We start from the raw sequence: 21,114 nt of genomic DNA, 5'->3' as shown, positions 1-21,114 counted from the left end.
CATAAGAAAACTTTCTCTTAGAAAAGTTGCTTTCTTAAAGAGCCTCTTTAGAGGACAATACAAATGTGTCAGACAATAGCACATAGGTTCCGGGTTCCACCATGCTCTTTGAGGCCACAACTTCCGCTCTATTGACATCTCCGCTTGATTTACATGCTCCTAGTAGGCTACTCCATGCAGCTGCATCGGGCTGAAATGGCATCGTTTGGATCAAATCTTGAGCCTCCTCAATCTTTCCCGCTCTAGCAAGGTGGTCAGCCATGCACGAATAATGATCCCGTGTAGGCACCATCCCATGCTCTGCCAGAATAGAAATAAACTGGAGCCTACCCTGTTCCAGAAGTCCACACTGGCTGCACGCATGTAGCAAACAAGTAAAGGTAATCTGATTTCCCCGAACGCCCGCGAGGTTCATCTCTCTGAACAATTCCACAGCCAGACCGGTTCGCCCGTGTTGGGCATACGCTGCTATCATTGCTGTCCAGCAGGCTACGTTATCGCAACCACTAGAATGCCAAAGCCAAGCCGTGAAAACAGTGGCAGCATTGCTCAAGCCGCCACACTTGGAATACATGTTAATCAGTGCTACACAAGCCGAGGCAGCGCATTCGAATCCCCGGTCAGAGATGAGTCTGTGGATCCTTTTACCGTCTGCCAGTGCCGACGAGCCGCAGCAGGCACCAAGAGCGTTTACCAGGCAGACGATGTCTGGCTCCCGGGACGATGCCATTTTGTAGAAGACATCGAGTGCTTCTGCATTAAGACCCGCCTGCACGAGCTCGAAGATGATAACAGACCAGCTTGTCAGACTCTTGCGAGTCATCCGCCAGAACAAGTGTTGTGCGCGGTCAATCCTTCCGCAACTGGCATACATTTGGATGAGTGCCGTCTCCACCATGCTCGTCATGCAACCGCTGGCTGCTGCTCTTACATGAAACAGTTTCACCAAGCCAAAATCACCTAGCTGACGCAGAGCCTCCGCAAGACACAGGAATGTGATAGAATTGGGTGTGATGCCTTCCAGATCCATCCTCCTCATGCATGCCACAGCTTGACGCGCATGCTTACACCGAGCGTATGCAGCAATCATGGAGCTCCAAGACACAACGTTGCTCGTCATCCTAAATGCGGGACTGTCGAAAATGTTCTGGGCATCGTCAATGCTGTCAAATTCACTATACAGACGGACGAGGGCATTCCGCACCACGACATCGGAGTCATGGCCGCAGGCGATAATCCTGGCGTGCAGGGCTTTGAACTCGCACAGTGTCCGGCAGCAAGAGAGGATACTGGGGAACACGAAAGCATCCGCTTTGACGCCCTCCAGATCCATTGCCCAAAACACCCGCATTGCTTCTGTCTTGTGTCCGTGCTGGGCATAAGCACAGGCCATGGCGTTCCAGGACACTTGGCTTCGATATGTCATCCTCTCAAAGACCACCTTGGCTTCCTCCACACTGCCACACTTGGCATACATGTCCACCAGGGAATTGTAGACGATGGCATCGTTCTCGCTACTGGGACTTGTGCCGTGGATTATGATAGAGTGCAGCCTCCGGCCAACTTGCAGCGATTCCTCTGTCGCTGTCTTAGAGCAAGCGCCGAGAAGAGCCACCAGTACATGTGAAGGTGGAAGCTTGTCACACCTGTTTGCCTCCAACAGCTGCAATGCCGTGTGCAAATGCCCATGCTGGGTATATGCGACAATCATGGAATTCCAGGACGCAGAGCATCTGCCTTGGACAGTCTCAAAAACCAGGCAGGCTTCGTGGAGGCGACCGCAGCTGCTGTACATGGTAATCGCTGCGCAACTGACCAAAAGGTTGGAAGACCAGCCGGTAGCAGCCGCTCGCACAGCAATCCAATTGCCCAGTTTCAGGTTGCGCGACATGGAGCAGGAAGATAGAAGGGTGGCCAAGATGAGACTGCCGGGGGTGATGCCTTCGAGGTCCATGACGTGAAGAAGAGATGCGGCATCACAATGCTGGGAGTTGCGTACGAGAGCAACCATCATCGTGTTCCAGGTGAAAAGATTCTTGTGATCAGTTGCATCGAAAACACGACGTGCATCTCCCAGGCTGCCACACCGCCCATACATTTCCAGCAGCAAATTTCTAAGAAACGTCTCACTATCATGCCCACTTTTGACAATCCTTGCATGAAGAGCCCTGAGTTGAGGCAGCGCTGGCTGCTTGTCTCGGCCCAGCAACAATCTTACATACTCCTCCCTCTGGTGGAAGAAAGAAACCAAGGGTGGTGGCGTCGTTGCCGCGGCCATGTTCACGGCCACTTTTATTTAGAGATGTCTAGCTAGAGCAGTTTTGAGAGAAATGTTTCATTCCGAGCACACTGCTCCACCGCTGCCATTATCTTCCTCCTCTGAGGTTTCAGATTCCTCGTCTTCAATGTTGCTTGTAGTATTGTCACCACCAATGCATTTGCAAAGGGCACCCGACGGCTTCTCCTCCTCCTCGTCTTCCTCCTCGTCCTCTTCCTCGGAGGAGGAAGAGCTGGTTGAATCGGATGACTCTTCATCCGACGAAGGTTCATGTACCGGCTCTGGATCAGTGTCACCTTTGGCCTTCTTTCCCGTGAATGTCGTCGTGGTGACCGTCTTTGTCACCACCGTCGTCTTTTTCTTGTATAGAACAGTCCTCGTTGCATGCATAGCTCGATCCTTCACCCTGCGATCCGGCCGCACTAGCTGCTTTCGCTTCATGCCGGATCTTGGCACCCTGAGCAAAAGAATGGAGCGAACGATCGAGAGAAGAAGGAATCCAATCACAAACCTGCGCATTTGGGTGGAGCTGCCGCTTTCGCCCTAGGCTAAGCCCAAAGATCAGGAAAGCTGTCTTCTTTCTATAAAAATCCACTCAGACTTAGTGATGGTTGCTGTCAACAAGGAGTGAGTGGTTGAAACTTCAACCCACGAACCGAATTATAAATTTACATCTCACCCGTCTTGGTGGAGCGCACAATTGCAGCAGCCATGGCCGCATTCTTCCACCTTCATCTTCTCCTCTCTGCGTTGAGCTTGGTAACGGCCCAGCAGCTGAGTGCAAACTTCTACGACAAGAGCTGCCCGGGCTTGCCTTCGCTGGCAAGTAGTGTCGTGAGCAGCGCGGTAGCCAAGGAGCCTCGCATGGCGGCCTCCCTCCTCCGCCTCCACTTCCACGATTGCTTCGTCAATGGCTGCGACGCATCCTTGCTGCTGGACGACACGAGCAGTATCACCAGCGAGAAGAACGCACTGCCAAACAGGAGATCGGTGCGGGGATTCGAAGTCATCGACGACATCAAGAGCAAGGTGGAGCAGCAGTGCAAGGGCGTCGTGTCCTGCGCCGATATTGTCTCCCTTGCCGCTCGAGAGGCTGTCGTTCTTGTAAGCCGAAGTATAGCCAACCTTCTCAACTTCATTTCTTGTTGTTTGGTTCTTGCAGTCGGGAGGACCAACATGGACCGTTGTCTACGGTCGGAGAGACAGCACAAGCGCCAGCATGGACACTGCAAACCAGGACTTGCCTTCCTTCTTGGACAATGCAACCCGGCTGGTTACCAGATTCAAGGCCAAAGGGCTGAGTGCCAGAGACATGGTTGCCTTGTCCGGTGGCCACACTATCGGCCATGCTCAGTGTGTGTTCTTCCGTGACCGTCTCTACAACTTCAGCGGTTCTGGCAGCTCCGATCCCATTCTCCAGCAGCACTACGTGACTGAACTGAAGCAGCAGTGCCCCTCAGCAACCCACGACCGCTCTATCTCCGCATTCGATCCCACCACTCCCGCAGGATTCGACAACATCTACTTCAAACTCCTACAGGTGAACAAAGGCCTCTTCCGCTCCGACCAAGTCCTGTATTCCACACCTGGAGACACGCAGGATGCCGTCAACGCCTACAGCAGCAGCAAAGCTGCCTTCTTCAAGGACTTTGCCGATGCAATGGTAAAGATGGGCAACCTCTCGCCGTTGACTGGAAGCAAAGGCCAAATCCGAGCCAACTGCAGGCTAGTCAACAGTTAGTCCACCTGAAACACACAAAAGGAATCTCTTACCTGGACAAAGAGTTGCTTCCCTGTCTGTAATCTTATACTCGTAACAAGTTGGGGGGTTTATATGATCTGCTGCAGCCAGATCCTTCCCCCCCTTATAGCCGATATGAGCAGATCGTTCACTACCGGGTGCCACTGGGTCTTCACCACGCCTGACTTGGTACCGTGAACCGAGTGAGTCGACAAGTAGTTGTTGTACCGGATGTCGAAGATGTCATAACCGTCCTCGCAGCTCCCCGTCGAGACGTACCATCCATCTGGAGACCAGCACTGCTGGAACTGCCTGGTTACCCGGGGATGGTTTTCGCCTATTTCCCAGCCAAAGCTATGGACCAGCGATTCTGGATCAAGGTAGCGCAAGTCCATGAGCATTAGCTGCTTCTTCTCGACACTGCAAAAGTCTGTTGTCAGGAGTGAGCAGAAAGAAAGAAAAAAAAAGCAGCTCACCATCCCGTGAGCAGCAGGAGGTTGGGATCAACGGGGTTGAACTCCACGCTGAGCAACGAGCTGTCGAACTTGCCACAGAAGTAGTCGGTGCCACTGACCACATCCACCATGCGGAGGTGCTTGTCCACGCTGGCTGAAGCGATCAAGGACTTGTGCGCGGCACCCGCTACCCCGTATACAAACGAGCTGTGGCTGTTGTAAAGCTTCTGACTGGTCCAGTGCTCCTGCGACTCCTTCCAAAGAACAACCGAGTGGTCGTCGCCACCCGTTGCGAAACACGGAGCACCAGAAGCCTGCCATGGCATGAACTTGATGCTGCGAAGCAATCCCGTGCAATGGGGCTCCCCTGGCAAGAGCCGGAATCTCTGTTAGGCGAGGCGAAAGTTAAGCATTAGCAGCACGCCAAACGAGAGCACTTACGTCGTCGGATAGATCATAGTATCCAACTTGAGCCCGACCGGTGCTCTTGAACGCTGCAAACAGTCTGTTGCCATCCGGGTGCCACTCCATATCCTGAGGACACTCATGTAAGTGAGCGCTGCAAATGCTTGTCATGGCACCACTGGAAGGCCAAAAAAAGAGGTATTTTTCAGAACTCTCAATGGAATGGATGATAGTTCTCTTACGTACTTTGTTCCTCTGAGCCTCCAGATCCTGATGCCTCCGTCTTGTGCCCTGTGAGAGAGAGAGAGCATTCTCAAAGTCATGTTTTGACAAACAGACAAGGATCTTACCAGGTGGAGATGAAACCTTCGGAATGCATGTCCATGCCCTTGAGAACAGAATGGCCACTGTCGATGGTCACGGGGCTCGACATTTTGTAAAACTTTGGATGGGCATTTTTCTTCGCGGCTTCGGAACGATCGCAACGCACCTTGGAGCTGGTTGGCAATTGCAAATCAGGGACTCGCGAGCTCTCCGCTGCAAGCAAGAGCCGAGAAACTTAGCACAAGGAAAGACAAACAAGGAAGAAGAGAATTACGTCTCTTATGCCACTTCGGAAGCACCACAACCTCCTCCTCCTCCTGCTTGTCCTTGTTCTTGCTAACCTTCTTTTTCTTCACCCCGCCCCCTGCGATCGCAGCCTTACTCTTGCGCTTGCGCCTGTGGGCTTGGAATTCATTCACGCGCTTGTCCTTGCCCTTGCCCATCTCGGCGGGGCGGCGGCAGCTCCAGAATGAAGGCTCTCTGGCTTATATTCTAGGGTTAGGCGAGGAGAGGGAAAGCTATGGAGGGAGAATGTAGCGCCGAAGCCTCTCCGCAAGGGAATCCATCGCTGCTGGGCCTCCCGTGCAGGGGCAACTTCACCTCCGTCGTGCCATCCTCAAGCCTGGTAGCGCTTTGTTCTCGCAACTTGTTGTTTCCAAGAGGGTTCTTTGTTTCTTGTATGATCAGGGTGGCCTTCGTGTCTATGTCTGCGATAGTGATCCTCGACCAGGTTGTCCAGTTTCGGTTTCTCGCCTCGCTGACCCCGTTGTCTCCTCTTCCAGGCGTCCAGGTTGTCAAGACGGACTCGACCAACATTCTCATCCGCTCCTTGATGCTCAAGAAGCCCAAGGAGCAGGAGGCGCAGGACAAGGCCAAGCAAGCCGACGCCCCCAAGAAGAAAAGGTTGTGCTGCGATTGAAATGACGCTCCTGTGACGGGCAAGTTCTTGTCTTGTGCAGGGCTGCTGCTGACAAGCCCGAGAGTAGCAAGTCGAGCAAGAAGAAGAAGGGTACGTATCTCTCGAATCCATGTCTTTCTTCTCTATACATTCCTTGTTACCTGAGCTGATTCGATGGTGTGCAATTCAGTGGATACAGCATCCGGCAGCGCTTCATACGAAGGCTACACTGTGGAGATGCTCAGGACCGCTTTGAAAGAGAAAGGACTGCCAGTCAAGGGAAGGAAGGTAAGCGATCCTACGATTTGGGTTTGTTATACGTACGTGATGGGCTTGCTGCTTCCACGCAGAGTGATCTGATTACGCGGCTCAAGAAAGCTTCGTCAGGATAGCAGCAAAACGAGTACTTATCATAGCACACAAAGCTCTAGTTGATTTTGTTGCATGTAAAGGTTGGTGAGATCCTCTACAGGCAGGCCTAAGAAAATTACGATGCTTACTTAATGCCCTCCAGCACGCTCTCGTGTAATCGTATTATTTCGGGATTTGCCAGAAACGGGCATCTGGAAAATGCCAAGAGCCTCTTTGATGCAATGTTCGATCGGGACGTGGTATCTTGGAACTCGATTCTGGGAGCGTACTCCCGACACGGTGCAACATCTGAGGCTCGCGAGGTGTTCGGCAAGATGCCTGCTACGGATGGTTTCTCTTGGAGCTCGATGCTCTCGGCATTCGCCCATACAGCTAGCAGGGACGAGGTGGGGGAGCTGTTCGACAAGCTCCCTGTCCGGGAGCTAATCTCCTGGACGAGCATGCTGCACTCCTGTGCCCGCGACGGTAGGCTGGAGGAGATGCAAGCGGTGTTCTGGAGGTTTCCGTGCTGGGACGTGATCTGCTGGAACGAAGTAATCACCGCGTGTGCCCGTGAGGGGCACCTTTCTGATGCTTTGGTCGCCTTCAACCAGATGCCCGGGAGGAGCAGCGTGACGTGGAATGTGCTGCTGCAAGCGTTTTGCCGTGCCTCGCAGCCGGACGTAGCGGCAGCGGCCTTCCACCGGATGCCGCAGTGGAGCTTGGCGGCTTGGAACTCGGTGATTCAAGGCGTCGGGTGCGAGTCACCGGCAACCATGTTTGGGAGGATGCCGCAGCGGGACAAGTACTCGTGGTATGCGCTCATCTGTGCCTGCTCCCGACGCTCAAATCCCGACGACGCGTTGGATGCGCTGCGGAGGATGCCATGGTGGGACGTGGCGGCATGGAACATGGTGATGGCGGCTCTCACCAGCGGCCGCCGCGTGCGAGAGGCGACCGAGATGTTCCACCACGGCATTCCCGCCCGGGACGTGGTGACGTGGAACATCATGGTGAGAGCGCTGGCGTTGGAGGGCGCTGTGGCGGCGTTTGAGCGGATGCCGCAGCACGACATTGTGAGCTGGAACTCAATGGTGCACGCGTATGGGTTGGCCGGGGAGACCGGCAGTGCTGCACGGTTGCTCCAGCAGCTGGCTTGCTTCAGCCTTGCCGCCACAAACTCCGTCATCGGTGCCTATGGTCTGAAGGGACAAGTAGAAGAGGCGAGGCGGGTGTTTGACGCGATGCTCCACAGGAACACCGTATCTTGGAACTCCATGGTTGCGGGCTACGTTCGTGCGGGACGGGTGGCAGAGGCCAAGCTGCTGTTCGATGCGATGGCGGACACAGCCAAGCGCGACGTCGTGTCCTGGAACACGATGCTGCCAGCATTCACCGTGACTGAGGATGCTGCTGTGCTTGAGCTCGTCGAGGAGTGCTTCCGAAGGATGCCATTCACGTCACAGGCGTCGTGGAATGCGATGCTGCATGCATATGCCTGTGGAGGTGTTACGCAGAGAGCGGAGCAGCTCTTTGAGCGCATGCCCGAGAAGGACTCGGCGTCGTGGAGCGCGCTGGCATCGGCCCGCCTGCTCAGTGGCAAGTGCCAGAGTGCCGCGAGCGTCGTGGCACTCATGGACCTGGATGGGTGCAAGCCGGACGCAGTGAGTTACATCTCTGCGCTTGAGGCATGCGGCATGGCTTCGGATCTGGCACAGGGGAGGATTCTCCACGCCGAAATTGTGGCTGCTGACGACCCGGCGCTGCAAGATGGTGGAAAGGTGGCGACCGCACTGGTAAGCATGTACAGCAGGTGTGCAGCGCTCGGGGAGGCGGTGGCTGCCTTCGACGGTATGAGCAGCAAGAACCTTGTTTCGTGGACTGCGATGGTGGCGGCTCTCGCGCAGAACGGATTCAGCAGCCTTGCTCGGCTCGCGTTCTGGAGAATGGAGCTCAACGGCTTCACGCCAGATTCCATCAGTTTCATCAGCATTCTGTCGGCTTGCAGCCATGCCGGGAGCGTGGAGCTCGGGTGGAGCCATTTTGTGTCCATGGTTGGCGACTATGGGATCCAGCCGGGGTTGGATCACTATGCATGCGTTTTGGATCTCCTGGGCCGAGCCGGCAACTTGGAAGACGCTCACGAGTTGATGGACGCCATGCCTTTCATTCCCGGCCCCGATTCTCGGACCAGCTTGCTGAGCGCATGCCGGGGCCTCCCGGTGTCCAAAGTCCCAGAGTTCGTTCCACACGAGCAGGAGCTAGACGGAGGAGAAGATGTCTTGTTCGTGGGAATCCTTGCGGCGGCTGGTTAACAACATCGAATTACTCAAATCCTTCTTAAAAAGAGAGGGCAGGGCAATGGATGAGTGAGCTGGAGCGCTATGGCGGCCACTGCTGCTGCCCTCGTCTGCATTGGTAAGCTTGGGTTGGTTCCTCCATCCGGTTTCAAGCGCCCGTGTTGTTGTTGTTCCAGGTGGTGCCGCTGTCTGCTGTGGAAGCCGAATTGCAGCAGTGAAGAAGTGCTACTGCTACAGGTTCTCCAAAGCGAAGACTAATCCAGACTAGTAAAATCTTGACTTTGGTGTGAGCAGCAGCAGCAGCAACAGCAACGGCAGCCGGGGTCAGCACAGGGCGACAGTTTGGTGCTGCAATGCGGCTGCGGCAGCCAACAATTCGGACTCGCGGCCTGATGTGTGGAAGAGCGGGAATGGGTTTCACCCTCTGGAAGAACTCTCGAGTCGGGAGAAAGAGCAGCTGGAGAGAGTGCGTACGAGCAAGCTCAACGACGGGGAGATTGCACGCACAATTGCCGAGGTTTGGGTTCCTCTTTCCTCCTGTTGACCTCGGTGGAACTTTCTCGCTTTTTGCAGGTTAACAGCAACGCGATTCTTTTAGCTCCCGCCTTGTCTCAAAGCAATGCCGTGTACGGCACCGAAGTTATGTTCGTTGTGGACGAGCACGGAGGTATGCACAGAAACAAGGTTTCCGGCTCAGTGCGATCGAGTTGTGTGTGTTGTGCAGATATCTACTTTGAACTAGCGGATGACAATGATGTTTTACACAACTTGGCCGTGAATCCCCAGTGCTCGGTAAACATCCCAAGTTCTCCACTTCTTCATGTCTCTTAGGCTTGCGTACAGTTTATAATCGGCTTTGGCGAACTCAACGAGCTGCTGACGACCGAGTTGCTGCCTACTTATGAGAACCATCTGGCAGACGATCCTGCTACACTGCAGGTGGTGAGGCCAGGTTTGTGAGCTTGAAAACTGACCTTTGCTTGCAGGATGTGGAGGCTTTTGTTGAGGACGATAGTAGCCAAGACGAGATTAGTAGCCAAGACGGTGACATTTCGGAATCTGAGGATGTTTCGGACACCTGCGACATGCCCCTCGGTGTGCATCCTATGGTGTTTGCATCTAAGCTTGCCAAGGTAAACTTCGTTCCGCTGCTTTGTTATGCTCACTTCAACAGAGCATTCTTGTTGCAGGTTACATCTCTGGACCCCGTTTCCGGGATCTTCAAGCCGTCGATGCGGCTGGCCATGACAGGGGTGGTGAGCAGTGTGACCGAGGAGGAAGCAGCTTCTGCTCGTAAAATGTGGGAGGAGCGGTTCCTTTGGGAAGATGATGACGAGAGCAGCGGAGACGAAGAAGAAACACAAGAGGGTACGTGTAACTGGAGAATGGGGATTATAGATTTCAATATGCTTCATCTTGATATGCAGCTTCATCATCCGAGAGCGAAGAAGAAGAGTGGTCAGACAGCAGCGAGTCTGAAACATCGCTGTACAAGTTTCAGATTCAAAGCATTCAACTTGCATCTGATATTGGAGCTCACGTAAGCATTCTGCAAGCTTTATCAGCCACTAGTATTCACTATGCTTTTGCAGGCCTCGGTGGATGTCAAGGAGTTCAGATACTCTGAGGCGGATGTCTTGGCTCATGCAGCCCCGGACATAATCAAGCGTTTAAACTCGGGTGGAAAGAAAGTGAAACGCGCCCTCAAGAGCCTGTGTCATAGGGAGCACGGTGTAGATTTTGAGGTGCAATTCCTTCCGATCTCTCTCCTTTCTTACGTGCTGAGCTTTACGACAGGAGGTGGTGGTGATCGGAGTGGACAGCCTCGGAGTGGACGTGAGAGCATGCCGCGGCATCGAACTGAAAACCATGCGTTTCGCGTTTGCTAGACGAGTAAGATGAGCAAACACGAATACCATTCCGATGATTATTTAAGTGCTGCCTTGCAGGCCAGATGCATCGACACTGCACAGCTCTTGCTACACCAGCTCCTGTACCCTCGCAGTCGGCACAAGAAGTGATTGGGATGGAAAAATGGGAAAGAAACAATACCCAAGAATACAATTTGTCACTCGTCAGCCATCCTAGCCAGCCTCGCCAGCGTGTTCCTGGCCATCCTGTTGGAGGGGTCTCTCTGCAAAGCCTCTCGCAGATCTTGCACGCACAGCTTGTATTTCTCCATGCTCTCGTACAGGAAAGCCCGTTGCAAGAGCACCTCAGCCGTCGGCCCGGCCATCTCCAACACCTGGAATAGTGAAACCGGGTGTGACGAAGACGGACCAAATTGAAAAGTAAAGCCTACTACCTTGGAACAGTCGCCAACAGCTTTCTTGTACTCGCCGACTTCTTTGTAACACGCCGCTCGAGTGGCAAGAACTCCAGTCAGCTTGTCTGGGGACTTGTCCAGCAGCACCACGGCCCAAGTCAGCCACTTGATCGCATCGGCAAACTGGCCTTGCTTTTGAAACTCGTCGCCTTTGTCCTTGGCCAAGCTGCCCGTAACGCCAGCCGGTGGAGGTGGTAGTCCGTCGAGCTCGGTGGTGGCCGGCGCCGGGTCAGCATCGGCGGCTTGAAACCCCGTGTCCCAGTCGGCTTCGTTGAGGCCATGAATCCCGTTGGACATGCTCACGCTAGCTTGTGCCTGTGGAGGAGCCTGTGGTTGCGGTGGTGGTATCTTGCGCCAGAGATCATCCAGAGGATCCTGAGCTCTCCCTGAAGAAGCCGGTTCAAAGAGCTTGTCCATGGCAGCTGCCTGCGGTGGTGGAGCGGACATGCCCACGAAACCACCACCAGCTGAAGGCGGCGGCGGTGGAGCAGACATGCCCACGAAACCACCAGCATTCGCAGATCTGCCACCATCCTTCATGGGAGCCCCTCTGTTGAGCGACGCAGCCATGGGGGCCGCAGTAGATCCAGATCCAGATTTCATCGCGGTCATGGGCGTCTTGAGCAGATCGCTGAAGAGATCCGCTTTGGAGTTGCCAACTCCACCCACGACTCCATTGCTCGCCGGCCTGCTCTTCGCAGTGGCACTGGACTCGAGTGGCACCCAGCTCCTGCCGGTGATGTCTCCCACCATGGAGCTCGTACCTGTTAAGCTGGAGACCGGCTTGTGAGTCCATGGCTGTGGCTGTGCTTGCTTGGCCTGCTGCTGCTGTGGCTGCTGTGGTTGCGGCTGCGATGGGGCCGGCTGCTTGAGGCCGCTGAGCGTGGTGTTGCCAGATCCGCGACCTAGATTCCCGAAATCGAACTCGTAGTTGCTGAGGGGCGCGGCAGCTGCTGCGCGCCGCGCATTGCCGCCGCTCCCACTGCCGCTGCCGCTGCTCTTCATGGAGGAGGAGGACGAGAGTGAAGATTAGGGCGGAATATTCAGCCAAAGCGACGGCTGCGATCGTGGTGAAGATGCTGTTTCAAAAAAACACGATTTGGCTATGGCGATCCGCGTTTAGGGCTGCCCCCTGTAGCAGCAGCAGGCTCGCAGCTGGTGGAGAGGTCCGCGGGAGAGGGGAAGAATGGGATCTTTCAAGCTCAAAGCCAGCCGCCAAGCTGCGCAGGTGCGTGATCGGGATCCCCGCCGCCAGCAGGAGCAGCAGCAGAGCGCGTCGTCCTCGGAGCGGGACAGGCACCTGAGCCACGAGAGCGTGACTCTGTTCAGCAACATTGGCGGCCTGGATGGCTTCCACGGCAGGAGCAGTAGGTCGCAGCAGCAGCAGCAGCCGCAACAGCAGGAGCCCGGCGATCTGGAGAGGAGGTTCTGGAAGCAAGGCGGGGTGGACGCTCGCAGGCATGGGAGTGGGAGTATAAGTCTAGTGCCGGCTGCGTTCCAAGCGCAGCAGCAGCCATCGTCGAGAGGTGCGAGCTTGGTGAAGCAGCAAGCGCGCGAGCAGGGGCAGGAGGATGTGGATTTCTCGCAGCTGCCCTTCGACGTCCTGCGGCGGATCTCTGGGGGCTTCTCGCTGCCGAACCTGTGGGCTGCGAGCATGGTGTGCAAGTCGTGGTACCAAGCGCTCTCGTCTCTCCGCGAGGCAGTAACGTTTGTCAAGTGGGGGAAAATGTACAAGCATGGGCGGGGTGGTGTGCCTCAGGACACAGGCATGGCTTTAGATTCGTTCCTCAAGGGAGCTGCTCGGGGATGTGCAGCTGCCATGATCGATGCTGGCTTGTTGCTTTGGGAACAGGTAGAGATTGGCTTGGCTTGTTTGTTGCTTGCGTTTGTTTCTTCCTTTGGGGATCCTCGCTTGATCAAGTTTCTGGGTATATAGGGGAGAAGGGAGGAAGGCATTCAATGGTATAGGAAAGCTGCCGAGCTCGGTGATGCCGCCGGGCAGTGCAACCTCGGCCTGGCGTTGCTGCAAGGTACGTACGTCCGTGGTTTCCAGCTTTTTGTTTTCAGCAACAAACGCTGGTGGGCTGCTTGCAGAACCGGTGGACGCCAGTGAGGCCGTCAAGTGGTTCCAGAGGGCCTCGGACGCTGGCCATGTCCGCGCGCAGTACAGCTTGGCCCTGTGCTTGCAGCAGGGACGCGGTGTCGAGCCCAATCCCGGCAAGGCTGTAAGTCTGTGAGGCTGCTCTTTTCGTTTTTTCAACGTGTGCTTGCGGCAGGCTCGATGGTACTTGCGAGCAGCCGAGGGTGGGAGCTCGAGAGCAATGTACAACACGGCCCTGTGCTTCCTGTCTGGAGAAGGCTTTGCTCGCAACTATCACCACGCGCGGCATTGGATGCGGCGTGCGGCGCTGGCGGGGCACCGCAAGGCGCAGTTCGAGCACGGCTTGACACTGTTCGCGGTAGGGAGGAAGGGTGGCGCTCTTGTTTCTCACTGCTGCTCTGCATGCAGGAGGGCGACGGCGGCCTGGCCCTGGCGTTCCTGGAGCTGGCGACGCGGGCGGGGGAAACAGCTGCCATACACATCCGCGACGCGCTGGTGCAGCAATTGCCCGCCCAAGAGCGCGCAAACGCCATCGCCTGCGCGGACAAGTGGAAGAAGCAAATGAGGCGCGGGTGATCATCGTGCTCGCTCTACTTAGGCCTAAGCTTAAAGGAGAGAGAGATATTATATTACATACAAACACACACACAAATGGCGAGACAAAAGAAAGGGGGTTCGATTCGCTGCAGCTGCCCTGGTCGGCACTCGAGGGGCATGGGACAGCTCCCAGCTGGCTCTTTGGTGCACACGGGGGGAGATGGTAGGTTAGGGCTTTAGGAGGTTTCTAGATTTTAGGGCCGCGATGAAGCTCAGCACCGCCTTCGCTGGGGGCACACTAGCCACTGGGATTGGAGCGCCAGCGCCGCGTCTCTAGGAGCTCTTGGTGCATTTGCGTGGGCATGGACGAGGGCGGGAACGCGACAACCAGGGGCATTGCGGCGCTTCTCCCGCCCGCTTGCTACCTCTGCGACCTCCGCCACGAGGCGGCGCCGGCGCCGGCGCCGGCGCCGGCCACCGCCGCTGTGTCCAAATGGAGAATGAAGGATCGGGTAAGGTTTCTGTAGCTGCCCACTCCAATGCACGCTCACTGTTCGCCGCCGCCAGATGAAAACGGGATGCGTCGCGCTTGTTCTGTGCCTCAACATCGGCATCGATCCGCCGGATGTTATCAAGATCAGCCCTTGTGCGCGGATGGAGTGCTGGATTGGTAAGAAGCGCGGAAGAGCTCTGTCAGGCCTTATACTCTTTCTTCTTTCCAGAGCCGTCGGCAAAGGCCATTGATGTGATTGGGCAGACGCTGCAGTCGCAGTACAAGCGATGGCAACCCAAGGTAGGAAGCTATAGCCCGCAACGCACCACAGGCGCTTGGCTCGGGTTCTCAGCTTGCTGGTTTTTTTGGCAGTAGGCACTGTACAACCTTCGGCTCGACTCCACGGTTGACGAGGTGAAGAAACTGTGCGTGCAGTGCAGGGAAACGGCCAAGTCGGAAAGGGTCTTGTTCCATTACAATGGGCATGGCGTGCCGAAACCAACGGCAAGCGGGGAGATATGGTTTTTCAACCAGGTGCGAGCTTTTCTTCATTTCTTCTTCCCAACAATGTATTTGCAGAGCTACACGCAGTACATCCCCCTCTCCGTGTATGAGCTGGATTCGTGGCTGGGCTCCCCATCCATTTACGTCTTTGATTGTTCTGGTGCCGGAGCAATCATCAAGGCCTTCTGCGAGGTAGACCAAAAAGAAATAAAAGAAACAAAAGAAACAAAATATTCGCTTGCTTGTCTTACCTGTCAACTTTTCCAGCGTCCAGACTTCACAGCAACGAAAAACTGCATTTTACTCGCTGCCTGTGGTGCAAACGAGCTTCTTCCTCAGAACCCCGTGTTTCCGGCGGACTTGTTCACAGCGTGTCTGACGACGCCTATCAAAGTTGCTTTGAGATGGTGAGAGAGAGTGAGCACAACTTTGTTTATCGCCTTTTCAATCTGCACTTTGCAGGTTCTGCTCCAGATCGTTGCTGCGGGATTCACTCCGCTTGGACCTTGTTGACAAGATTCCTGGCCGACAGATTGACCGAAAGACTCCACTCGGGGAACTGAATTGGATATTCACGGCCGTCACCGACACCATTGCCTGGAATGTGCTTCCACCGGGTATGTACTGTGTTTACCTCTCCTCTCTCCTCTCTGTCTTACTTACGCCCGTGCAGAACTTTTCCAGCGCTTGTTCCGGCAAGACCTTTTGGTTGCAAGTCTATTTCGAAACTTTCTCCTTGCGGAGCGGATTATGAGGTCTGCAAACTGTGCACCTCAATGTTATCCGCGGCTGCCTCTCACTCATCAGCATCCAATGTGGTTTGTATCTTTTTTCCCCGCTCCTATTGTGTTTACAGCTTGTTCACATATAAAAGTTGATGCAGGGACGCCTGGGATATGGCAGCAGAGTTCTGTTTGGCTCAGCTTCCGGCTCTGCTCGATGATCCGAATGCGGAATTCAAAGTAAGCGTGCACGACTCGTTATTTTTTATTTTGTTCTTCCTCCCATGTTTTGTGCAGCCAAGTTCATTCTTTGCGCAGCAGCTTTCTGCTTTCGAGGTGTGGCTTAGCTCGGGATCAGAGAGGAAGCCGCCCCCGGAGCAGTTACCGATTGTGCTTCAGGTTTTACTGAGCCAGTCGCATCGGTTTCGGGCTCTGGTACTACTGGGGAGGTTTCTGGATATGGGACCTTGGGCAATCGATCTGGTTCGTTATTTATGTTCGCGGTTCTTGTGTTCGTCTTAACAGCAGCTGCTCTCAGGCTTTATCCGTCGGTATCTTCCCCTACGTCCTCAAGCTACTTCAAACGACGGCAACAGAACTTCGGCAGATATTGGTATTTATATGGACGAAGATCCTTGCCCTGGACAAGGTAACACGCGCTTCACTCCCTCTCGTTCTTGTTCTAGTTTGTTCTAATTTCCTTCTGTCGCTTGCAGTCATGCCAGGTCGATCTGGTAAAGGACAAAGGTCATTTGTACTTTATCAGGTTTCTGGACAGCCCGGACTATCTGGCAGAACAGCAAGCTATGGCTGCTTTCGTTCTTTCCGTCATTGTTGACGGGTATCCTCGTGGGCAGCTTGCATGCCACGAAGCGGGCGTGGTTTCAATCCTTCTACGGCATGTTCAAGCGGGCACTGAACTGGAAACGCAGGCCGAGCCTCTCTTTCTGCAATGGGCGTGCTTATGCCTCGGCAAGCTTTGGGATGGTACAAGTGCAGCCCAGGCATGTGCCTTCCGCGAGAATGCCATTAGTAGTTTGGCTCAACTCTTGAGTGAACCGCAACCCGAGGTAACCTTCGTCCTGCTGCTTATGTTTGGTGATCCAGCCTAGCTTGTGTGACATGTTCCAAGTCAGGTCCGAGCGTCGGCTGTATTCGCCCTGGGGACGTTGCTCTCTTCCTCAAAGAATGATGCGGCGGCAGAGGAAGATAACGAAGACGATAGACTCGTGATCGAGCAGGACATCGCAAAGGTTCTTTTGCGAGCGGTGGGTGATGGGAGTCCTCTGGTCAGAGCTGAACTTGCCATAGGTATGGGCATAACGTACTTTAACTGCATGCCTCTCACGCTCTCTTCCTCTCTCCCTCTCTCTCGCAGCTTTTGCGCACTTCGCTACCAACCATCATAAGTTTCTGAATTCCGCGGCGGCTGCATATTTGAAGCCGCCTTCGAACCCTGCGCTGGCGGACTTCTCTTCCAGCAAGAGTCCTACAGGCAGCCTGATTTGTCCGTCTCAAGTGCTACTGGTAGTTCGGTCACTTAGCCTGGACCAGAAAGCTCAACCGGATGTGTCAGCAGCTGGCGGTGAGAAGCAAGATGGTAGTAATTCGTCGTCCGCCCCCTCGTCCGCCCCCTCGTCCGGGGCATCGTCGCCGCTGGATGGATCCAAGCTTGTAGTGAACGGCTCCAACGGCAATGGCACTTTGAAGCTCAGGAGACCCCGCGCCGAGGACAATAACAGCTTGTACTTGCGTTGCATTGCAACTGCCTATGCTTTGGCTCGGGATACGTCGCCACAAGTAGCGGAGCTGGGTCAGAAGGTTTTGCACATTATAGGCGTTGGCTCCCTGCTCAACTCATGGAAAGGCTCAGGCAAGCCGGGGCATCACCGCAATTCGTCTGTTCCGAGCATTCATCTTGGCGCGGGTGGCGGACTGACTCGCTCTACGTCGTGGGTTGAAACTAATCTAGGTGAGGCCCAGGGAGTTTTTCCTTTTCTCATTCAAGTCTATATTTTTTTTCTTGCAGCATCTCTGGTTGCGCCTCTAAGAAGTTCCGCGAGTCCTACCAGGCCGAGCTTTCTAAGCGTCAGCCCAATGGGAATGAGGAGGGTGCCGTCCCTTGAATTTTCCCCATCCTTAACTGCACGTGAGTCGACGAGACTGTCATCACGTATTCCGGGGGAAGCAAGCAGCGGCCTGACTCCTACAGTTCCCAAGGTCCACTCCATGGCAGGATTTGCGGAAGCCGGCTCCATCCTTTCCGCTACGAACCAAACTTCCCAGCAAGACGTGCCTGCCTCCTCCCTCTACGACTGGAGCTGCGGCCACTTCTCAAGGCCACTGCTTGAGCCAACTCAGGACGAAGACGGTGACGCTCCTGCGTTGAGATTAGCGCGCGAGAAGAAAGCAGTCGACGGGATTTCAAAGTGCCAGCATTTACGTAGGCTATCCATTTCTCGTGTTTTCGCTTTTAGCCGTGCTAATTGTGTTGGCTCGTTGCAGATGTAACCAAGCTAGGTGATCCGATCTGGGATGGACAATCGGACAATTGTACGAGAGCAGTTGTCCTTCACCCATTTGACCCCCTTATTTGCGCCGCTGATGACAAGGAGACTATCAAGTAAGCCGATCAGCTTCACGTAGTATGTTTCCCTTATCGAGAGCTGGTCTGGTCCATGATCAGGGTCTGGAACTACGAGGAGAAGGACGGAAGCGAAATGAACTCTTTCGACAACCATAGCTTCCCTGAACGCGGCGTTTCAAAACTCTGTTTCGTGAATGAGCTCGAGCACAGTTTACTGCTGGTGGCCTCAAGTAAGCTGGCATTTTGTTTTATGCTGTTGCCTCGTCCTGAGTATCTATGGTGGTGTAGGCGATGGCAGTGTAAGGGTCTGGAAGGACTACGCTATAAAGGGAAAGCAGCGCCTAGCGACGTCGTGGCAGGCACTTCAAGGCCCCAGGCCGGGCAACCGAGCTGCTAGTGCTGTCGTCGACTGGCAGCAAGCAACGGGTTACCTGGTACGTGTGTCCTTTGTGGAGGGTCGGTCTGCATACTAAGTTTGTGTATGCATGCAGTACGCATCAGCTGGGGAGTCGTCGTCAATTGTGGTCTGGGATCTCGACCGAGAGCTGCTGGCATGCACCATACAAGCTCCAGGAGAGAGTGGCATTTCAGCCATGGTGAGTTGCTGCTGTAGAGTGAAAGCTACGCGTTCCATCATCTCTCGGTTTTGCAGTCTGCATCACAATCTCCGTCGGGGGTTCTAGCTGTAGGCTGTTGTGACGGAGCTGTTCGCATCTACGACATACGATCTCACAGCCCGTAAGATGATTTTGATACTTCTTTGGACGTGGCATTTCTCTCAACTGTTGTCCCGGCAGGCTCGTCTCTGGTATGAGGCCACACACGCACAGGGTGATAGGATTGGAGTTCCAGTCCGCGTCGAGCGCTCAGACGGTCGTCGACTTTCCCATCCCTGTTTTTGTTTCTCGCGTGTTAAAAGGGTCGGGTTGTGCAGGTTGTATCAGCGTCGCAGACTGGAGACGTGAAGTTTCTCGACCTCCGGTTTCCATCGGCTGCGGCATGGGGGTTTGGTGCTCACAGCCGTGGGCACTTGACGGCCCTCAGTGTTCATCGCCATGCACCGGTGATTGCAACCGGCTCCATGAACAACGGCATTCGTGTGTTCAACCTGAGCGGGCAAGAGGTGAGCAGGATTCGGTACTACAACAGCTTCTTGGCGGTCAAGATTGGGGCGGTGAGCTGCCTTTCGTTTCATCCATACAGTGTCCATCTTGCAGCTGCGGCGGCAGACTCCATAGTGACAATCTACTGCGGGGAGAGCGTCGATACTAGAGAGCAGCAGCCCAGTTGACGTTGCGCAATTGTACATATGAAATGCGGGAATAAATCCATAAACCCTATGGAGGCTTGCTGGCAGTGCCACGGCGTTGCCAGGCTTTGGCCGAGGCCTCGCCAAGGACAGAATGCAAGATCCCTCAAGAAGGCCATTGTCCGCTGTGGCGCCAAGTCTGCCAAGAGTGCGGCGGCTCGTGCGCCGGGCCTAGGATTTGGAGCAAGAGCGCCGCCGAAAACCGCTGGTAAGGCTACTGATTGGCTTTGGCTCTGGTTTTAATCTGGAGAACCGTGGCTTCAGCATCAAGTGCCAGCGTTTTGCTCAGAAGGTCGGAGCAGCTCTATGACCGGCTCTTGGACGATTTCTCCCCGGATCGCAAGATACGAGAGTTTGTGGTTTGCTTGAGGCAGAGGGGCTCCGCGCAGAGCAAGAAGCTGGACGACTGGCTTCCTGTGGCGGAGCTAGCCTTGGTATCCGAGGAAGATGCTGCCCAAGCTCTTCCCAAAGCCATCCGTTTCCTCTGCCGGTAAACGTGGTAGATTAAATCCATCGCCTCTGACATGTCCTTTCCTTTGCTGCCAAGGGAAGTTGCAGAATGTGGAGCTAAAGCATCCGCGTCTTTGAGGCAGATTCCTCGATCCGAGTAAGCAACCAGAGTTTGAGTTTGCGTGACTCTATATCTGCTTTCCAGTTTGGAATACGCGTATGAACCAGCAAACGACTTTTACGAGCTCGTCCTTGGGAGCTGTTTCAATGCAAAGAAAGCAGAGGAGGCGGCAGCATCTGCTAGCGAATGCCCATATGCAACTCTTGGCCTGCAGCGAAATGCTTCTGCATCCCAGGTATCACATTACAAGCCTCAGCTTTTACCTCTCTAACTTCTAAATTTCTTTGCAAGGTACGCACTGCCTACAGGATGTTGGCCGCCAAAAACCATCCAGATAAAAACGGAGGCAAAACAGACGACAATGATTTCAAAAGGGTACCTAGCTCAATGTTTGTTTGTAATGTCTTGTATCATTTTTTGACAGATTGTGAGTGCCTACGAACGTATCAGAGTGACAGGCTTCACGGTGAGCAAAGATTACGGGTACGCTGCAATAGGTGGCAACAAACGTCAAGCATTCAGTACTCCAGTAGTAATTGAGAGCTCCAACGTTCCCAGGGAGCTCCCTGACAGCATGCAAGTGGCTGTTAGACAGATTGACCCTGAAATTGTCTCGCTTTTCTCTGCACGAACCGCCGGACACTAAGGGTGAGTGCAGGGGTATTTCTCATATTAAACGATTTGGCCATTCCACGGTTTCCAAAACTCTGACGATTTGAGAGTTTTGTTAGTTTGATGGGGAGGGAGCTGCGAGTGGATCAACGCGTTTGGTTCGAGGAGCGACATGTGGAACTGGGTGACAAGATGGTGCAAGAACACGCCAAGGAGCATCTTGGCGAGCTCATACCCTGGACAGAAAGAAAGAATGAAGTTTAGCTTCCAAAGAACCAAAGAAGAAACTCCAAAGAGCAAAGAACAAAGAGAGGAACTTACCAGGCTTGTGGTGCTCGTCTGGAATGACCTCTATATACTGATAAGTCTCACACTCTGCCATCACCTCTCCAAGCTCTTGCAATGGCTTCCTTGGCCACCTCACCAACTTTGAGCACATCCATTCCATTGATGTGAACTCCATGCATACAAAAGCCTCTCTTTTCTTTTAGATCTCTAGCACTGATATAGCTTGAAAGTGGTCCCCACCGATTGCCTAGAGGTTGTGGACATGATTGCGGTAAGTGTTGATAGTTTTCGCAATTCGTACTTCCTTTTTGC

The 21,114-nt window shown here is 54.4% G+C and overlaps 11 protein-coding genes across 18 annotated transcripts; 7 read left to right on the top strand and 4 right to left on the bottom strand.

Moving 5' to 3' along the window:
* Positions 1–34: 34 nt before the first annotated feature.
* LOC9651893 (pentatricopeptide repeat-containing protein At3g09040, mitochondrial) lies at positions 35–2,278 on the bottom strand. Its single transcript, XM_024661663.1, has one exon. It carries the CDS (start codon positions 2,276–2,278, stop codon positions 35–37), a length of 2,244 nt encoding a protein of 747 aa, XP_024517431.1.
* LOC112341478 (nucleolin 2-like) lies at positions 2,250–2,818 on the bottom strand. The gene is made up of 2 exons (XM_024661643.1): positions 2,790–2,818; positions 2,250–2,735 (listed from the first exon to the last, which is right to left on the bottom strand). The coding sequence occupies exons 1-2, from the start codon at positions 2,795–2,797 to the stop codon at positions 2,336–2,338; spliced, it is 408 nt and encodes a 135-aa protein (XP_024517411.1). The 5' UTR covers positions 2,798–2,818; the 3' UTR covers positions 2,250–2,335.
* A 76-nt stretch (positions 2,819–2,894) lies between these two features.
* LOC9651822 (peroxidase P7) lies at positions 2,895–4,019 on the top strand. Its single transcript, XM_002987778.2, has 2 exons — positions 2,895–3,382; positions 3,441–4,019. Exons 1-2 carry the CDS (start codon positions 2,990–2,992, stop codon positions 4,017–4,019), a joined length of 972 nt encoding a protein of 323 aa, XP_002987824.1. The 5' UTR covers positions 2,895–2,989.
* LOC9651892 lies at positions 3,820–5,671 on the bottom strand. Of its 2 annotated transcripts, none has more exons than XM_024661639.1 (7): positions 5,478–5,671; positions 5,230–5,416; positions 5,126–5,170; positions 4,916–5,057; positions 4,496–4,860; positions 4,052–4,439; positions 3,820–3,997 (listed from the first exon to the last, which is right to left on the bottom strand). In XM_024661639.1, exons 1-6 carry the CDS (start codon positions 5,644–5,646, stop codon positions 4,109–4,111), a joined length of 1,239 nt encoding a protein of 412 aa, XP_024517407.1. In that variant the 5' UTR covers positions 5,647–5,671; the 3' UTR covers positions 3,820–3,997; positions 4,052–4,108. The 2 variants fall into 2 exon arrangements, with proteins under 2 accessions (XP_024517407.1, XP_024517408.1); XM_024661640.1 differs by having other exon boundaries at positions 3,919–4,004.
* A 25-nt stretch (positions 5,672–5,696) lies between these two features.
* Positions 5,697–6,609, top strand: LOC9651891. The gene is made up of 6 exons (XM_002987777.2): positions 5,697–5,828; positions 5,891–5,933; positions 5,986–6,106; positions 6,163–6,212; positions 6,292–6,389; positions 6,452–6,609. Exons 1-6 carry the CDS (start codon positions 5,724–5,726, stop codon positions 6,491–6,493), a joined length of 459 nt encoding a protein of 152 aa, XP_002987823.1. The 5' UTR covers positions 5,697–5,723; the 3' UTR covers positions 6,494–6,609.
* Positions 6,605–8,767, top strand: LOC9651821 (pentatricopeptide repeat-containing protein At4g02750). Its single transcript, XM_024661662.1, has one exon. It carries the CDS (start codon positions 6,605–6,607, stop codon positions 8,765–8,767), a length of 2,163 nt encoding a protein of 720 aa, XP_024517430.1.
* LOC112341476 (uncharacterized protein At3g49140-like) lies at positions 8,757–10,963 on the top strand. Of its 5 annotated transcripts, none has more exons than XM_024661633.1 (12): positions 8,757–8,870; positions 8,929–8,989; positions 9,044–9,269; positions 9,326–9,419; positions 9,477–9,544; positions 9,596–9,694; positions 9,739–9,885; positions 9,943–10,120; positions 10,180–10,292; positions 10,345–10,497; positions 10,550–10,645; positions 10,702–10,963. In XM_024661633.1, the coding sequence occupies exons 1-12, from the start codon at positions 8,837–8,839 to the stop codon at positions 10,771–10,773; spliced, it is 1,341 nt and encodes a 446-aa protein (XP_024517401.1). In that variant the 5' UTR covers positions 8,757–8,836; the 3' UTR covers positions 10,774–10,963. The 5 variants fall into 5 exon arrangements, with proteins under 5 accessions (XP_024517401.1, XP_024517406.1, XP_024517403.1 ...); XM_024661638.1 differs by having other exon boundaries at positions 8,758–8,870; positions 9,050–9,269; XM_024661635.1 differs by having other exon boundaries at positions 8,758–8,870; positions 9,047–9,269.
* LOC9651890 lies at positions 10,652–12,130 on the bottom strand. The gene is made up of 2 exons (XM_002987704.2): positions 11,058–12,130; positions 10,652–10,997 (listed from the first exon to the last, which is right to left on the bottom strand). The coding sequence occupies exons 1-2, from the start codon at positions 12,081–12,083 to the stop codon at positions 10,821–10,823; spliced, it is 1,203 nt and encodes a 400-aa protein (XP_002987750.1). The 5' UTR covers positions 12,084–12,130; the 3' UTR covers positions 10,652–10,820.
* Positions 12,131–12,148: 18 nt separating this feature from the next.
* LOC9651889 (F-box protein At1g70590) lies at positions 12,149–13,861 on the top strand. Its single transcript, XM_002987775.2, has 5 exons — positions 12,149–12,930; positions 13,015–13,108; positions 13,173–13,303; positions 13,355–13,537; positions 13,588–13,861. Exons 1-5 carry the CDS (start codon positions 12,265–12,267, stop codon positions 13,753–13,755), a joined length of 1,242 nt encoding a protein of 413 aa, XP_002987821.2. The 5' UTR covers positions 12,149–12,264; the 3' UTR covers positions 13,756–13,861.
* A 108-nt stretch (positions 13,862–13,969) lies between these two features.
* On the top strand, positions 13,970–19,362 carry LOC9651888 (regulatory-associated protein of TOR 1). Of its 3 annotated transcripts, XM_024661630.1 has the most exons (22): positions 13,970–14,228; positions 14,284–14,386; positions 14,439–14,509; positions 14,585–14,743; positions 14,789–14,905; positions 14,981–15,120; positions 15,176–15,330; positions 15,387–15,531; positions 15,597–15,675; positions 15,733–15,918; positions 15,974–16,084; positions 16,152–16,505; positions 16,572–16,746; positions 16,814–17,407; positions 17,465–17,878; positions 17,941–18,058; positions 18,122–18,252; positions 18,311–18,456; positions 18,514–18,618; positions 18,675–18,760; positions 18,820–18,895; positions 18,957–19,362. In XM_024661630.1, exons 1-22 carry the CDS (start codon positions 14,079–14,081, stop codon positions 19,311–19,313), a joined length of 3,972 nt encoding a protein of 1,323 aa, XP_024517398.1. In that variant the 5' UTR covers positions 13,970–14,078; the 3' UTR covers positions 19,314–19,362. The 3 variants fall into 3 exon arrangements, with proteins under 3 accessions (XP_024517398.1, XP_024517395.1, XP_024517397.1); XM_024661627.1 differs by having other exon boundaries at positions 14,789–15,120; XM_024661629.1 differs by having other exon boundaries at positions 14,585–14,905.
* Positions 19,321–20,607, top strand: LOC112341477. Its single transcript, XM_024661641.1, has 6 exons — positions 19,321–19,539; positions 19,596–19,821; positions 19,879–19,938; positions 19,987–20,137; positions 20,194–20,277; positions 20,327–20,607. The coding sequence occupies exons 1-6, from the start codon at positions 19,332–19,334 to the stop codon at positions 20,546–20,548; spliced, it is 951 nt and encodes a 316-aa protein (XP_024517409.1). The 5' UTR covers positions 19,321–19,331; the 3' UTR covers positions 20,549–20,607.
* Positions 20,608–21,114: the final 507 nt, after the last annotated feature.

Source organism: Selaginella moellendorffii, unplaced genomic scaffold (genome assembly GCF_000143415.4).
Source record: "Selaginella moellendorffii unplaced genomic scaffold, v1.0 SELMOscaffold_84, whole genome shotgun sequence".
In the NCBI taxonomy this organism is placed as follows: Eukaryota; Viridiplantae; Streptophyta; class Lycopodiopsida; order Selaginellales; family Selaginellaceae; genus Selaginella; species Selaginella moellendorffii.
Note: the sequence above shows the minus strand (reverse complement) of the source record. Positions and strands in the feature narration are given on the sequence as shown.

Excerpts from the sequence above, each read along its gene's own strand:
- LOC9651891 (XM_002987777.2), top strand. The coding sequence starts at position 5,724 with ATGGAGGGAGAATGTAGCGCCGAAGCCTCTCCGCAAGGGAATCCATCG. Across the intron at positions 5,829-5,890 it reads TCGTGCCATCCTCAAGCCTG|GGTGGCCTTCGTGTCTATGT; the intron begins GTAGCGCTTTGT and ends TTGTATGATCAG. Across the intron at positions 6,390-6,451 it reads TGCCAGTCAAGGGAAGGAAG|AGTGATCTGATTACGCGGCT; the intron begins GTAAGCGATCCT and ends GCTTCCACGCAG.
- LOC9651822 (XM_002987778.2), top strand. The coding sequence starts at position 2,990 with ATGGCCGCATTCTTCCACCTTCATCTTCTCCTCTCTGCGTTGAGCTTG. Across the intron at positions 3,383-3,440 it reads CTCGAGAGGCTGTCGTTCTT|TCGGGAGGACCAACATGGAC; the intron begins GTAAGCCGAAGT and ends TGGTTCTTGCAG.
- LOC9651892 (XM_024661639.1), bottom strand. The coding sequence starts at position 5,646 with ATGGGCAAGGGCAAGGACAAGCGCGTGAATGAATTCCAAGCCCACAGG. Across the intron at positions 5,417-5,477 it reads TCCGAAGTGGCATAAGAGAC|CGGAGAGCTCGCGAGTCCCT; the intron begins GTAATTCTCTTC and ends TCTTGCTTGCAG. Across the intron at positions 5,171-5,229 it reads GAAGGTTTCATCTCCACCTG|GGCACAAGACGGAGGCATCA; the intron begins GTAAGATCCTTG and ends TCTCTCTCACAG.
- LOC9651889 (XM_002987775.2), top strand. The coding sequence starts at position 12,265 with ATGGGATCTTTCAAGCTCAAAGCCAGCCGCCAAGCTGCGCAGGTGCGT. Across the intron at positions 12,931-13,014 it reads GCTTGTTGCTTTGGGAACAG|GGGAGAAGGGAGGAAGGCAT; the intron begins GTAGAGATTGGC and ends CTGGGTATATAG. Across the intron at positions 13,109-13,172 it reads CGGCCTGGCGTTGCTGCAAG|AACCGGTGGACGCCAGTGAG; the intron begins GTACGTACGTCC and ends GGCTGCTTGCAG.
- LOC9651821 (XM_024661662.1), top strand. The coding sequence starts at position 6,605 with ATGCCCTCCAGCACGCTCTCGTGTAATCGTATTATTTCGGGATTTGCC.
- LOC112341476 (XM_024661633.1), top strand. The coding sequence starts at position 8,837 with ATGGCGGCCACTGCTGCTGCCCTCGTCTGCATTG. Across the intron at positions 9,420-9,476 it reads CGTTGTGGACGAGCACGGAG|ATATCTACTTTGAACTAGCG; the intron begins GTATGCACAGAA and ends TGTGTTGTGCAG. Across the intron at positions 10,646-10,701 it reads GTTTCGCGTTTGCTAGACGA|GCCAGATGCATCGACACTGC; the intron begins GTAAGATGAGCA and ends GCTGCCTTGCAG.
- LOC112341477 (XM_024661641.1), top strand. The coding sequence starts at position 19,332 with ATGAAATGCGGGAATAAATCCATAAACCCTATGGAGGCTTGCTGGCAG. Across the intron at positions 19,540-19,595 it reads AGCGCCGCCGAAAACCGCTG|CATCAAGTGCCAGCGTTTTG; the intron begins GTAAGGCTACTG and ends CCGTGGCTTCAG. Across the intron at positions 19,822-19,878 it reads GCCATCCGTTTCCTCTGCCG|GGAAGTTGCAGAATGTGGAG; the intron begins GTAAACGTGGTA and ends TTTGCTGCCAAG.
- LOC9651888 (XM_024661627.1), top strand. The coding sequence starts at position 14,079 with ATGGACGAGGGCGGGAACGCGACAACCAGGGGCATTGCGGCGCTTCTC. Across the intron at positions 15,676-15,732 it reads ATCCGAATGCGGAATTCAAA|CCAAGTTCATTCTTTGCGCA; the intron begins GTAAGCGTGCAC and ends TGTTTTGTGCAG. Across the intron at positions 16,747-16,813 it reads CAGAGCTGAACTTGCCATAG|CTTTTGCGCACTTCGCTACC; the intron begins GTATGGGCATAA and ends TCTCTCTCGCAG.
- LOC9651890 (XM_002987704.2), bottom strand. The coding sequence starts at position 12,083 with ATGAAGAGCAGCGGCAGCGGCAGTGGGAGCGGCGGCAATGCGCGGCGC. Across the intron at positions 10,998-11,057 it reads CTGTTGGCGACTGTTCCAAG|GTGTTGGAGATGGCCGGGCC; the intron begins GTAGTAGGCTTT and ends TCACTATTCCAG.
- LOC9651893 (XM_024661663.1), bottom strand. The coding sequence starts at position 2,278 with ATGGCCGCGGCAACGACGCCACCACCCTTGGTTTCTTTCTTCCACCAG.